The sequence below is a fragment of the Coturnix japonica genome, chromosome 3, assembly GCF_054131305.1.
Source record: "Coturnix japonica strain WE chromosome 3, WE-NBRP24, whole genome shotgun sequence".
Taxonomy (NCBI): domain Eukaryota; kingdom Metazoa; phylum Chordata; class Aves; order Galliformes; family Phasianidae; genus Coturnix; species Coturnix japonica.
This window is the reverse complement of record NC_140665.1, coordinates 33,834,444-33,849,899: the sequence shown is the minus strand read 5'-3', so window position 1 is coordinate 33,849,899 and position 15,456 is coordinate 33,834,444. Positions and strand designations below refer to the sequence as shown.

At 42.6% G+C, this 15,456-nt stretch overlaps 1 protein-coding gene across 3 annotated transcripts in view; it reads left to right on the top strand.

Annotated features, from left to right (window-relative positions):
• KIF26B (kinesin family member 26B) overlaps positions 1 to 15,456 on the top strand; it is a 253,708-nt gene that overhangs the window by 179,240 nt on the left and 59,012 nt on the right. For all 3 annotated transcript variants that reach the window (XM_015857747.3, XM_085543309.1, XM_085543308.1), the window contains one exon: positions 14,173 to 14,379. In XM_015857747.3, the coding sequence (XP_015713233.2) occupies positions 14,173 to 14,379 (207 nt within the window). The remainder of the gene's footprint in view (positions 1 to 14,172; positions 14,380 to 15,456) is intronic.

Genomic DNA, 15,456 nt, shown 5'->3' with positions numbered 1-15,456 from the left:
TTTTTTTCCACCCCTTATTCTACATCATTACATTATGTTTATACATACATACACACTCATATGTATAATTGTGAATAATCAGCAACCTTATTTTTCTCAACAATTTATATTTATTCCATACAAATCCCTAAGTTGAGAACAAAACTCTATAACCTAACCTACTATTTATTAATTTTGAGAAAATGGCAAAACTGCCAGAAAAAGGAAAACATGTCAGCGGTAGAGGGGGAAAGGCAGTGCTAGTAGGGCGTCCCCCACATCAAGGTGCACTCATCCCTTCCCAGCCACCACAGCAGATTTCCTTTTGACTTATACTTCTTTCCATGTGTGCTCTACACATGCATGGCCAGTGCAGGATATAGAGTCCAGATGGAAAACTTGCTTACAGAATGCCTAATTAAGGTATATAGAGAAAAAGTGTTTCCTTAACATTAATCCACTCTATCTTAAGTCCTATACCTAATTGAACTATTCTGTACCTAATTGAAATATTTTCTGAGACTCTACCTATATATCTACAGGAAAATCATTGGCTGCACTCCCCCAACATCAAATTCCCTTGTGGTACACATTGAACATTCCCATTTTTGTCCATCACCCACCATGTGCACCCAGGTCCCTGGGCAAAGACAGTACCCCGGAGAGGTTTGCCCTTTCCAGACGCTGGAAGGACCCAAACTGTTTTTCCCAACACACTCTTTATGTGTACTACAGGAACCTTATCTCCCTCCACGGTACGTAGGGAGCTGGATTGGTTAGGACCATTACGATTACTAGATCCTCGAGTGTTGACCAACCAGGTGGCTTCTGCTAAATGGTTCTCCCAATTTTTATACGTTCCGCCACCCATTGCTTTCAACATAGTTTTCAACAACCCATTGAATCGTTCAATCTTACCAGAAGCTGGTGCATGATAGGGAATATGGTAAATCCACTCAATGCCATGATTTTTGGCCCAAGTGGTTACAAGGGAATTTTTAAAATGGGTCCCATTATCTGATTCAATTCTTTCTGGAGTGCCATGCCGCCACAGGATTTGCTTTTCCAACCCTAATATGGTGTTTCGGGCGGTAGCATGGGGTACTGCGTATGTTTCGAGCCACCCAGTGGTTGCCTCCACCATGGTGAGTACATAACGCTTACCATTGCGAGATCGTGGCAAGGTGATATAATCAACCTGCCATGCCTCTCCATATTTATACTTTTGCCATCGCCCTTCCCCCCAAATAGGTTTCATCCTCTTGGCTTGTTTAATTATGGCGCATGTTTCACAATCATGAATTACTTGAGAAATAGCATCCATAGTTAAGTCCACCCCTCGGTCTCTGGCCCACTTATATGTTGCATCCCTTCCTTGATGACCTGAAGTCTCGTGGGCCCACCGAGCTAGGAATAATTCACCCTTGTTCTGCCAGTCCAAGTCTATTTGAGCCACCTCAATTTTGGCAGCTCGATCAACCTGATGGTTATTTTTATGTTCTTCAGTAGCCTTGCTTTTAGGTACATGAGCATCTACATGGCGCACCTTTACAGCAATGTTCCTTATTCGGGCAGCAATGTCTTTCCACAGTTCAGCAGCCCAAACAGGTTTACCCTTTCGTTGCCAATTATCATTTTCCCACTGTTGCAACCACCCCCATAAGGCATTTGCCACCATCCATGAATCAGTATAAAGATGAAGCATTGGCCACCTCTCCCGTTCAGCTACATCTAAAGCTAGCTGAACAGCCTTTACCTCTGCGAATTGACTTGATTCTCCTTTACCTTCAGTGGCCTCTGCAACTTGTCGTGTGGGGCTCCATACAGCAGCTTTCCATCTGCGATGCTTCCCTACAATACGACATGATCCGTCTGTGAATAGGGCAAATTTCTTTTCGTTTTCTGGTAGCTCATTGTATGGTGGTGCCTCTTTAGCACGTGATACCTCTTCTGTAGGTGGTGTTTCAATTTTTTTACTCTCAGGCCAGTCCATGATCACTTCTAGAATTCCAGGACGGCTGAGTTTTCCCATTCGAGCTCGTTGAGTAATTAATGAAATCCACTTACTCCAAGTGGCATCAGTAGCATGATGGGTGGAGGGAACCTGTCCTTTAAACATCCAGTTTATTACTGGCAAGCGAGGTGCTAGAAGAAGCTGAACCTCTGTCCCAACTACTTCAGAAGCAGCCCGAACCCCCTCATACACGGCTAAGATCTCCTTCTCAGTTGGAGTGTAGCGCTCCTCAGACCCTTTATATGCTCGACTCCAAAATCCTAGGGGTCGGCCTCGGGTCTCTCCTGAGGCTCTTTGCCACAAACTCCAGGTGGGACCTTTCTCTCCAGCAGCAGTGTAGAGGATGTTCTTCACATCCTGTCCCGTCCGTACTGGCCCCAAGGCCACGGCACGGGCTATTTCTTGTTTTATCTGCTCAAAAGCCTGCTGCTGCTCAGGACCCCATGAGAAATTATTCTTCTTCCGTGTTACTTGATAGAGAGGGCTCACTATGTGGCTGTAGTTTGGGACATGCATTCTCCAAAAGCCCACTACTCCCAGAAAAGATTGGGTCTCTGTTTTATTTGTGGGCGGAGACATAGCAGTGATTTTGTCAATCACATCTGCTGGGATGTGACGACGTCCATCTTGCCATTTTATACCTAAGAACTGGATTTCCTGGGCAGGCCCCTTCACCTTGCTGCGCTTAATGGCAAAACCAGCTTGCAAAAGAATTTGGATTATCTGTTTCCCTTTCTTGGAAACCTCTGCTGCTGTATGGCCCCACACCACAATGTCATCAATATACTGCAAGTGCTCAGGAGCATTACCCTGTTCCAAAACAGCTTGGATCAATCCATGGCAAATTGTTGGGCTGTGCTTCCACCCCTGGGGTAAACGGTTCCAGGTATACTGAATACCTCTCCAGGTAAAAGCAAACTGTGGCCTACATTTTGCAGCCAATGGGATGGAAAAGAAGGCATTAGCAATATCAATGGTGGCATACCACCTAGCTTCTTTTGACTCCAATTCATACTGGAGTTCTAGCATGTCTGGTACAGCAGCACTTAATGGAGGTGTAACTTCATTCAGGCCACGGTAATCTACCGTCAGCCTCCATTCCCCACTGGTTTTACGCACTGGCCATATGGGGCTGTTAAAAGGCGAGTGCGTTTTGCTAATCACTCCCTGATTTTCTAATTGGCGAATTAGCTTTTGAATGGGGAGCAATGAGTCCCTATTGGTGCGGTACTGCCGTCTGTGAACCACTTTGGTGGCAATTGGTACCTCTTGGTCTTTTACCTGGAGCAACCCCACAGCAGAAGGATCATCTGACAGACCAGGTAAAGTTGACAGCTGCTTAACACCATTTGTGTTTACAGCAGCTATCCCAAAGGCCCATCGATACCCCTTGGGATCCTTGAAATATCCCATCCTAAGGTAATCGATTCCCAGTATACATGGAGCCTCTGGACCAGTCACAATAGGGTGCATTCGCCAGTTTTTACCAGTGAGGCTTATTTCGGCCTCCAACATAGTCAATTCTTGGGAACCCCCAGTCACTCCATGGATATAAATTGGTTGTGTCCCTTGGTGACTTGAGGGCATTAGGGTGCATTGTGCACCAGTGTCCACCAAGGCTTTATATTTCTGTGGTTGAGATGTGCCAGGCCACTTAATCCACACAGTCCAGTATACTCTGTTGTCCCTTTCCCCCCCCTGGCTGGGGGCAGGGCCCCTCTATTGTTTACCTCGTTGACTTGCAGCAACTGGAACTCTCCCCCGTTTGGAAGAGTTCACCTTGGTGGTTGTTTTGGATTGTAATTCTTTCACTCGTGCCTGAAGTGCAGAAGTGGATGAGTTATACCACTTCTTTATATCCTCCCCATGATTACTCAAGAAATACAACAAAGCAAAACGTATGGTCTTATCATTGTCGTTTGCTTGAATACGAGGATGTCTCTTTTTTATGGTTGAGATTTTCGATGATGCAGGTCGAGAGGAACTCATGTTGTTTAGCTCTCTCAATAGGCGATCGTGGAAATCCTGGTTTCCATCATCTGGTACCACCGTGGATTCATCTACATCGGGCACATTAGCCAATTTGTCAATAATATCACTTTGTGTTTCCTCCACTTTGTCTAACCTTTCCACTATTTTTTTTTCCCATTTGGACAATGGCTGAAGTATAAAGCTTAACTTCTGTAGCGCTTATAAATAATTCAAGCTCCTGAAGTCTGCTAATTAGCTCATTTACAAGGGGCTTTCTTTCCCCTTTGCCATATACCAATGCTAGTGCACTGGCATGCTTTTCTGGAGCTGCCTTTGTAAAGTCACGCCACATTTGGCGTGGAACGTGGACTGCTTCAGGATCATGTAATTGGTTTGGATTGTTACGATTGAACTGGGGGCTGTAGAGCATTTCCACCAGAGCCCTTTCTCTCAAAAATTGGATACCTTTCTCCATATCAGTCCATTTCTTTTTCTCAGGCTCCAAGTCCCGTTTAAAGGGGAATCTATCTCTTACCGCTATCAACATCCGCTTCCAGAGGGTGTAGGACCGATTTTGGCATGTGCCTATACCTCTGTCCACACGTGAGTCCCTGGAAATGCTACCCAGTTGGCGAGCTTCACTGCCATCGAGCCACGCACTGTTGGCACCATTGTCCCAGCAGCGAAGTAACCAAGTGACCATATTTTCTTTTGGCTGACGTGTGAAATCCTTTCTCAGATCTCGAATTTCACTCAGTTTAAAAGATCGATCAATAATGGTCGTAATACTTTGCTCACCTTTTGCTCTATCAGGAGTCTCAGGTGTTAATGTTGGCAGCTGTGTTGATGAGGCTGCCCCATCTATAAGTTTGGACTCGAGAAATTCTCGTAAAGAAAATTTAGCTTTTGGCTCCTCGTCTGACTCTGACCCTGACTCTGACGCTTGTGTTATTTCCTCCAGGCGACCTTCCTCCTTTTTCCTCTCTCCTAACTTTCTCTCTCCTAACTTCCTCTGCTCCTCTGACTTCTTCTCCTCCTCTAACATCTTCTTATACTGCTCTAACAACCTCTGCTCCGCCGACTTCCTCTGGTCTTCTGACTCCTCCTGCTCTCCTGAGTCCCCCTGACCTCCTGAGTCCCCCTGCTCTCCTGAGTCCCCCTGCTCTCCTGAGTCCTGCTCTCCTAACTCCCTCCGCTCTTCTAACTCCTTCTGCATTTTCTCTATCTGAGTTGAAACTCGTTTTGTTTTTCGCCCTCTTACAGGGGCAACCAACATTGTATCTGGTGCCCCCGGTGGTTGGTTAAGTTGGAGTACATACGGTTCAGACTTGAGGGTGTCGCATTCTGCCCTGAGGACGTTATAACTAGACTGGAGGGCGTCGTGCTCAGACTGGAGAGCGTTGTGCCTACTCAGGAGGGCGCTGCGCGCTGCCCGGAGATTGTCGTACCCGGACTGGAGGTCTTTGTGTTTGGACTGGAGAGTGTCATACTTGGACCGGAGGGCGCTGTGCTCGGACTGGAGAGTGTCGTGCTCGGACCGGAGGGCATCGCGCTCAGTCTGGAGAGTGTCATGCTCGGACCGGAGGGCGCCGTGCTCGGACTGGAGAGCGTCGTGCTCGGACCGGAGGGCGCCGTGCTCGGACTGGAGAGCGTCGTGCTCGGACCGGAGGGCATCGCGCTCAGTCTGGAGAGTGTCATGCTCGGACCGGAGGGCGCTGTACTCGGACTGGAGAGTGTCGTGCTCGGACCGGAGGGCGCCGTGCTCGGACTGAAGAGTGTTGTGCTCGGTCTGGAGGGCATTGTGCTCAGTCTGAAGAGCGTTATGCTCGGACTGGAGGGCATTATGCACAGACTGAAGAGTGTTGTGCTCGGACTGGAGGGTGTCGCAGTTGGATTGGAAGGCATCATGCTTGGCCTGGAGGGTGCCGCACTCAGACTGGACGGCGTCATACTTGGACTGGAGAGTGTTGTGCTCGGTCTGGAGGGCATTGTGCTCGGTCCGGAGGGCATCGCGCTCAGTCTGGAGAGTGTTGTACTCGGACCGGAGGGCGCTGTGCTCGGACTGGAGAGTGTCGTGCTCGGACCGGAGGGCGCTGTGCTCGGACTGGAGAGTGTCGTGCTCGGACCGGAGGGCGCTGTGCTCGGACTGGAGAATGTCGTGCTCGGACCGGAGGGCGCTGTGCTCGGACTGGAGAGTGTCGTGCTCGGACCGGAGGGCGCTGTGCTCGGACTGGAGAATGTTGTGCTCGGACCGGAGGGCGCCGTGCTCGGACTGGAGAGTGTTGAGTTGGGATTGCAGGGAGCTTTTCTCATCCCAAAGTTTTGCTGCGTCAGCTCTAAGATTCTCTTTCTCGTACCAGATTGAGTCTCGTTGGTACAGGAGATCTTTTCTCTCAGCTTCAAAAACTTTTTCTCTCTCTACCTTCTCAGTCCAAAGTTTTTCTGCCTCAGCTCTAAGACTCTCTTTCTCGTACCAGATTGAGTCTCGTTGGTACAGGAGATCTTTTCTCTCAGCTTCAAAAGCTTTTTCTCTCTCTACCTTCTCAGTCCAAAGTTTTTCTGCCTCAGCTCTAAGACTCTCTCTCTCAGGAATGGTATTGACTAAGGCCCAATAAGCATTAGCTAGGCCCAAAATCATTTGTGCCTCCTGAGATCTGCCTGAGCCACAACATTCCTGCCTCAAATATGCAATCAAACTCTCAGGATTCTTCAAGTGTTCAGGAGTGAAGCTCCATAACACTGAAGATGTCTGTCCTTTGAGAATCTCTTCAATTCCCTGCCACTCAGTATTCTCTGGTTCTAGGGAAGACTTCCTCCGGATGTTATAAATCCAGATACTGAGTGAGATTATTACAATAATCAACAGTAAGATCAGGGAGATTAAGAGTGTGGCCCACTGATCATTCAAGAACTGCATAAAGGATTCATAGAAAGAAAAAGGAGCACGCTTAAAAATCACCATTTCTGTATAATTAGTTGCATTAGTTGCTCCCTCTGGAGCTGTATACAGATACGAAGTGAGCATTGCTAACCATGCTTTCAATTCATTATACAATTGTATAGCTCCATAAGAAAAAGTGGCTAGCTTAAACATGGCCCAATATGTTCGGAGCGTCTCAAAAAAGGAACCAATGGCACACAGTCCCTGGTAAAACAAATTTAGTAGAGAAAACATCTTTTTTCCTCCAATAGAGAGAAAAAAGTAAAAGAAAACAAAGCTCAGCAGTGTTTATAAAATATACCGGAGTATTGGCAGTCCGCCTGGACTTTCAAGGTCAAGCTCGCAGGTGCAGAATCCCAAACACGAGATAGCTCCTTAACAGGGAAAAAACTCGTAGCTCTGTTAAAAGCTAAAAGAGCAACAGAAGAAAACACAGGAAAAAAAACAGCAACTCAAAATGCCCGCATTCTCCACCAAAATCTGTCACGGTTTGAACTAAAAATCCACCTGCGCCCGTGACAGGGGGCCGTGGGCCCCGGAGGGGCCCTGGGCCGAAAGGAAAAAGTTAATTATGAAAAGAAAACAGCGGCAACGATCTAAGGAGGCACACTTATTTACTAAATACTATATCGAAATACAGGATAATAAAATATAATATAATATAATTGAAATTGAGCTAACGAATCAAGCAAAATAGGAGAGAGAATGAGTCCCGTAACCGAGAGGCCTACTGTAAATCTAGGCGAACGGCTGAAGGCTCCCACACACTCCCCTGAACACCAGAACTCGAAAGACCTCAGTCTGTTCTGCGACAGAGTTAATATAGAGTCCAGGTCCCGTGACCTATCGTGTTGTTCCCTGGGAGATGTAGTCTTCTTCCGTAAGTTGCAGATTCAGTAAAATTATTCATGCTTAATATGATGTTATGATGTGGAATACTGATAGCAAAAATTACAAAATTATTAAACCATGACAAGTCCTTTTCATTTCAGAGGCTTGCAGAATCAAGCCCCGCATAAAAATCTGTTCCACAAATTTCTTTTAAGGTTCAGCAAATGTATTTCTAATTATAGGTAATATGTAATGTTACAATTTGATCTCATTAATTCTAAGTGCCTGGCTGTTTAGGCTATGTAGCTATTGTGACTCCCTTTACCACTGCCAAAATGGAAGCATGCAGGTAGAATTAAACAGGATATAACATATAATATAATATAAAATGTTATATTTAATGTAATATTTATACCCTGGGAAACATTATAGCCTATGGTTATGGCATAGGAAGAGGAAGAACTAGAATTCATATAGTCTGTTTAGGAAAAACAGGCATTTCCTGGGATCGTGGATCATTCCTTTATTCTTATGCTTTATTTCTATAGTTGGAAAATGAATGTAACTGTAAATAGGTCATAATTCTGTCAAAAGCCATTGCAAAGCCCTGCAGCATCTTCAGGTGGATGGTTTACTAATAAGATAAATCATTTTCATTGCTTGGGATTCAGAATCGTGGTTTTATTGTTTCCTCCTTTTTTGAGTTTCGTTTTTTTCATGCTTGTTCCTAACAAAGGTCAAGTTCAGATCACATATAATTCCAGGTGAGTAAGGAATTACTGTTGAAATAAAAGATGTTATATTGTATTAATTCTTGCTAAAGTATCTAGCTCTAATCCTTGAAGTCTTGACTGAATGTTTCATACTACGTTTGGCATTGCTGGGTGGTTATACTCCCCTTCTTGTGACTGGGTTTCTGCTCTGAATCCCTAAGTGTATATTAGATATCTCACCTAATACCATTACTGTATCCATTCATGTGGACTCTCTCCAGTAATACCAGCCCCTTGCTTTCCTTACATTTCTTTTTCTCTCCATGAATTCCCAAATATTTTTGCTAGTCAGTACCATAAACCATACCTTCTGTATACTGGCTGTCATTACCAATTGCCACTCCCAAGCTCTCCTCATCTTTTTCCACATTTATCTGCATTAAACTCCAATTTGTCACCTCCTTCAGCGTGGCTTAAATAATGTAAATCCTTATATGATTGTATTGCTACTCATTTATTGTGCTATGCCGTATAACATTATGTGTAGACTGGCAAATCTTCTTTTGTATGCAGTTGTGGAGATCATCTTTATAAATAATGAAAAAGCCTACAATTGTGGTTGTACATCTTCTGTGCAATACCTGTATGTACTTTGTCCTTGTAGCACTGAAAAGACTTCTCAAAGGCATACATAAGAGAAACTTTGTCTTTTATCTGAGTTCCCTCCACAGAAATTGTTGTTTCCTGAGACAAAAAACAGAGAGGCTTGTTCATCTGGGAGTTCTTATTCTCCTGAGAAAGAACATAATGTGAAGCCCTTGGTGCCACCCTCTCTCTAATTAGACATGAAATAACCTGCATGCTTAAAATTGTTGAGCCACATTCTTTCACCTTTTCCATAGCTTCACAGAAAGGAGAACTGGATCTCTTAGAAGTAATGTAGCAAACCTGATTATCAATGAGCATGTATGAGGTACATACTGTTGATGTTGCTGCTGTATTCTGTCCACACCAGTCCTTGTGGCAATGGAGTCGGCATAGTTCTAGTGTGTTGGTAGATTTCTTACAGGAAACTCTGAATGGATGAAGCAAAAATCCTTTTAGTCTCTCTGTACTACAGCAGGATATGAGCATCACCTATAAGATCACGTGGGGATTTATCACCTATAAGGCACGTGGGGAAATTTAGGGAAAGGTTGCTTCCATGACAGGATGATTCTTATGACTTCTTTTTAAGAACAAAGCAAAATTGCAGTGCCTTATGGTAATTTGGTAATCTAGCAAATGCTGAAGTAGCAATGTGACAGCTGAGTGACTGGGCTGATGGGACATAGATGCTGGTTTCAGGAAGCGTAGGTGCACATCACTACACCAAATTACAGGATCAAAACTCAAAGCTACTGCTGACATAAACAAGACAGAGGTCACTGATCCATGCCCTGTGACCTGAACATATTTCACACCAGATTTTGCTGAGCTTATTAATAAACGTGCATCATGCATTTGATAAGGTTAAGTTCTTAAGATAAGAACAATATTATTAATGTTTGGTTACAACACACTTAAACTACTTTCTGTTATTGCTGGAAGTGCAAATCAGTTTTACTGCTGTGCAGGATGGAGTTAATGAGCTAGTAAAGGAAATGTTTAATTGCTTGTTTCAGCAATCATGAGAATGAAACAGAGACACAATTGTTTCCACTGCTTTTCCAAAGCAATATTTTGCTGCTTGCAGTAACAGTGACAGCCCTTTCCATATCAAATGTAGCACTGAGAATGAGGCTTGTGCACATGCATTTCTGACTAATTTACATCAGCATAATTTACCTCAGGGTTTTGAGTTATTTTTTTTTTTTTCCCCAAACTTATCCAGGGAACTTCCATTAAAACAGTGTCCACTCATGCAATCTATTTGTCTCATTCTTGCTTAGTCTGTTTATCTTAATAGCCCACATTTCATTTTAGCACAATCAGTTAATTGTCTCATGACCTGTAAGGCACACCCTTCAAAATAATTAACAGACCATTTCTTGATTCTCTGGACACTGTAGACAAAGTTCTAGCTTTACATCCATCACACTAAAGATGTATGTTCTTAAGCACTTGGGATGCTGTAGTTTTTTTTGTGGCTGCTAAGACAAAAATACATGCCTGCCACCATTATTTACAACTGTAACAGTGAGAAATTACAAAACCCACTCTTCATTAACCTCCAATAAGGCTGTTTTTGCAGCCAGTGATTGCCATTACATTGATGGAGTGCTAATACAGCTCAATAGCCTCAGTTGGCCTGTCTCACCCGTGACTGCATCGCAGCTCCTGCCTCCTACCACTATCCAGCATACGTCCAGCAGAAGCCGCTCAAATGATTGATGAGAAAAACAGCTCATAAAGGCAAGCACAGTGCCCAAAGCAACAGCTGTCTAGCCCTATCCTTGCAGTAATTAGATAAATGAACCCCAAATGATATCTTACAGGCAAGAGTGGAAGGAAGTGATAATATCCCCATCGCTTCTGTTGCCTCATTCCAGCCTCTGTTTGTAGTTATCTGTCTTTTGTATAGATTTGACACAGCTTACCTCTCCCCTCTTCCATACTCACTTCACTTCTGGTCCTGCAGACAGACCCCTGCAGGCAGAGGAGACACCAGAATGTCAATTGCAGAGGCTGGGCTCTCTGTTCTTTCTTTCCCTCCCCTCCCCAAATGTACCACTTGTTCAAATTTGCAGAGCCTGCTGAACCTTTGTCCTTCTCCTCTGAGGAGGATAACAGAAAGTACATGGTAGGTCACAAATAGTGTTTACCAGGAAAAAAAACTTGCAATTAGCAAATACAATCTTCAAGAAATAGTTGATGTGTTCATAGTAACGTGCAAGATACAAAAGGAGGAAGCAAATAAATGTGGTTAATGCATCAGAAATTGCAATAGAAGCAATTAAAAGCTCTGCATTTATTTTTATGGTACAGAAGCTCTGTGGTGTCACATCAGTGCTCCCTTGATGCTACTGAAGGGTAGCCAGGAAGGAACAGTAATTTTGTAATGCTAATAATCACCATATACAAAGTAAAAGTGTGTGTATAAAATTAGATACAAAGATACAGAAAGTAGCTGTGCATTTTTGAAAAACAGTTTATATAGTTTAAATATGCTCATAATCTATGTATCTATCTATATAAATATGAAGAAACCTTGCTCAGGAATAATACTGTGGAGGTAAATGACTGCAAATTTCAAGAACAGAACAATTCTTTGCAGGTAGAACCTGATAGCCCAGGGAAGGAAGTGCAGGTCCTGCTGGATTGAAAAGCTGTCAAATCAGACCCTGTGAACTCATAGGAGAAAATACAGTAATTTTTCAGCATGAGCAGAATTAAGAAGTGAATTTATGTCCTAGAAGAGGCACAATAATGATGCAGAACAAGTGACCTCTTTTATTCTCTCTCCGCTCTTAAGCTTGGTTAATTCTAGCTGAGTTCAGCCAGATTTACAAGAGTGTAAGCTTAGATCAAAATTAGACCCAGGTTGTTTGTTTTATCAGCAGCACATGTCTCGAGAAAGTGCTTTCATCTTTCCCTGCAGAAACAGTCAGAGGTGCGTCTAAGAGTGGGCGCTGCCAAGGCCTGATCACTGGGATTCAAGTAAGAATTTCTGGCAGACAGAGTGGTCCCATTAATCACAAGTGGTATCTCTTAAACCCTTCAATTACAAGAGATTAGTGGAGAGCTGTAGCATTAGGCTAAAACAGTAATGACACGCAGGAAGTGAAGCAGAAAACCTGCTTTCTTCTTAAGAAGTTGTTCAATTTACGGTTTATTTAAATATAAATTGCAAGCATAAAGTATTATAGTTCTTAAACTTCACTGTTCAGTTAGCTTCAAATTAACCATACTGTACTTCCCCAGGGCAGCACTGTGATCTTCAGCCTGCCTGTTCCTTTAATTGAAGTCTTTTAAAGTCCATTAGGTTCCTGTGCTATTCCCATACCTGCCTGAATTATGTTCTTTTATACTTGCACTGCTTTCCCTATGGCAGGGATTGCAGGAGCCTGCATGGACTCCAAACAGCCCACCCCACTACCCTCAGTCATAAATTGCACAAAAGACTATGAAATGGCAGAGCAGGAGGCTATCTTTTCCCATTGTTTCTAATGCTGTTGCTTAGTTGATTTAGTAGCTTCAGAACAAGTAGCCCAGTTATCAGGATACCCACAGATAGTCATTGTAGTGCTCCTCTGCCATAACACACAGGAAAAAAACAGATCTGAAAACAAAAATCCGAATTGCACAGGAAATAGAAAAGTTCATGCTAACAGCATGTTTTTCTTCAGAAATGTCTGTGTTTGCCAGAGTTGAAGAGCCAACTGGTTAGTTTATGCTGTTAGACTCTATCTCCTGGGTCTTCTGTGATGAGTTCCCTTTTTTTATAGGGGTTCATTCAGTTTATCTGATGCTAGTAAGTTTTTAGGATTTTAGTTAAGTTGGCCTTTTACTCCAGAGAAAGGCAAACATGGTACCTGAGCTTCTATTGCTATAGCTGCTGGAAGTTAGGAGGATTTGCAGTATTACTTCAGTTGTATGTGACAGGTATTACTCTGATTTTGTGTGAAGAGGCTTAATCAGGACAAAAGCTCGCAATGCTATTCTAGTATAAGGCTAGTAACTGAGGTTAAAATAAAATGCCCATGCAGTTGGAGGCAAGAAAGGATCAGGTCCAACACTTATGAGTTGTATAGGGGTGCTGGTGGCCTTTGTCATCCATAGAAATTAGCTTTGCTTGGGTTGAGTTTATAAGATTTTCTGGAAGTAGGAAGGGCTTGATGTGACAGTCTGCTATAGGACAAAATGAATGCAGGTGTGAATAGAGGGCAAGGTCTGGCAGAGGGGTGATGATTGCTTTGTAAAGTTCAGGAACTGATTTGTCTGCAGGTAGAGAATTTATGGGGAGAAATAAAGCCAGACTAATAATCATCCATATTATTTACATCTAAATTGCTTGCTATCTGGGCTAAGAATGCAGTATAATCTCATTAAATCCATGAAGAATTATTTCTGTCTTAGAAATATCTTATTATGTACTTATTTAATGATTTGTGAGCTAACGTGTTTTAACAAATTTTTTATTGCATATTACAATTCACTTTCTTGACAATGATTTCAAAGTCTTCCCATTAAAACAGGACTCTTTTCACAGCTCTTTGATAATGACACTTAAAACTGAGCAGTTCATCTTTTTGCGTTTGGATGAAATTTGAAAGGTATAAATTACAAATATGGCTTTTATATGCTTGTTTTATTGATCTAACTGCTCCATAGAAACCACAGCAATTCCAATGGCTTAGCAGTCTAGATTACCTCACAGCCTTCTTAATTGGCTCACTAGAGTACAGTTACTTTTCAATTTATATTGAGAGTATGACAAAGTTATGTAATATCTCTTCATTGTTCTTGAGTAACATGGACACTAAAACACTATGAGATTCCTCATAAATTCTATATGTACAAGCTGCTTGTTGATTTAGATAGAGACAAGTTCTGGCTTTTATGACCAAATTTTAGGTCCATTTTAGACCAAATTCTGTGCGTAATCATTCTTGTGTTTTACACTGACTTCCATGGGGCTACAGCATAGCTAGTAAGATTTGGTTCAGTGTTATGAGTAAGTTCATTCAACACATCAGAATATAGCTCATCAAATGACGTCATATTCTTGTGTTTGCTGACAGGTCAAAGTCATGGTGCGCATTTCTTCCACGCTTGCCAGAGACACATCTGAGTCCAGCTCTTTCCTAAAAGTTGACCCCCGTAAGAAGCAAATCATGCTCTATGACCCAGTCACCTGTGGAGGTCAGAATGCTTTCCAGAAAAGGGGCAACCAGGTTCCACCCAAAATGTTTGCTTTTGATGCAGTTTTCCCACAGGATGCATCACAGGTAGGCAAAATATGATCAGAATAGTTATCTAAACAGTAGTATCCATCAGTGCCAAACTGATTTCAGCTGCGATAGCTGTACTTTCATTGGATTTAGCTAGAGTTGAGTTTTGTCAATATCATTAATGATGAAATAAATTTATTAGATTATATCTAAATAATTGCTGGCTTTTTTATTCCTTACTGTAAGCAATTGCTCCTAAAATCACATGTGCAATAAGCATGCTAATTGTTGCCTAGAATGCAAATCCTGAATATCAATAACTTACATATTTAAAATTGATTATTTGTTGTATACAGCAATCTGATCAGAACTGTGGTTCTTTAATGCAGTACTCTGTTCATTATGAAGTCAAGGATTATTTGAACAGTTTACAGTAGGAGGATTGGGATTTTAGTCCACAAATCTCTAATCATGTGTATATTGATTTCTCATTTTTTATTAGACTTTGATTTGATGAACCGTGTTACCCAAATGTCACAAGGAATACCGTAAAAGAATAAAGTAACATTTCAGAGTATAATTAGAAAACAGTACTGCAATGCTGCTTCTGTACCTGTGAAATACTCAAACTAGGACACAGGGCCAGCAGAAGAACCAGAGTATGATCAGATCAGTAGTTCCATCCCTGACCAAGTTCTGTTCCAGGCAGCCAGCACCTTCCCAGACTACTGCCTGGACACAGTTTGGGGATGTAATGTACCATCACACACAGGGTGCTTCTTTGAGGCTGCCCTGTCTTAGGGCAGTAAAAAAAAGTTCAGATTATGGACAGGAGTAAGTTGATACTTGTTAGTCTGTGAACAGTGCCCTTCCTGTCATAACTTTTACTATTATAAGGACCAGAAATACCTAGGAGATAATGGATGTCTAGTGAGAGAATTTAAGTGATTTACTGTTTAAAAATAGAATGCTTTCTGGAAAACCCTAAACTGTTATTTCTGATTCTGTTCAACCCTGTATTGATAGCCAGTTACTGCAGAAACACTGAAGACTTTACAGAGTGTCTGAACCTTAAATCTAAGTATGCCCAGAGCATATTTGTGTTCTACTTCTTAAAATACTGCTGTAGTCTTC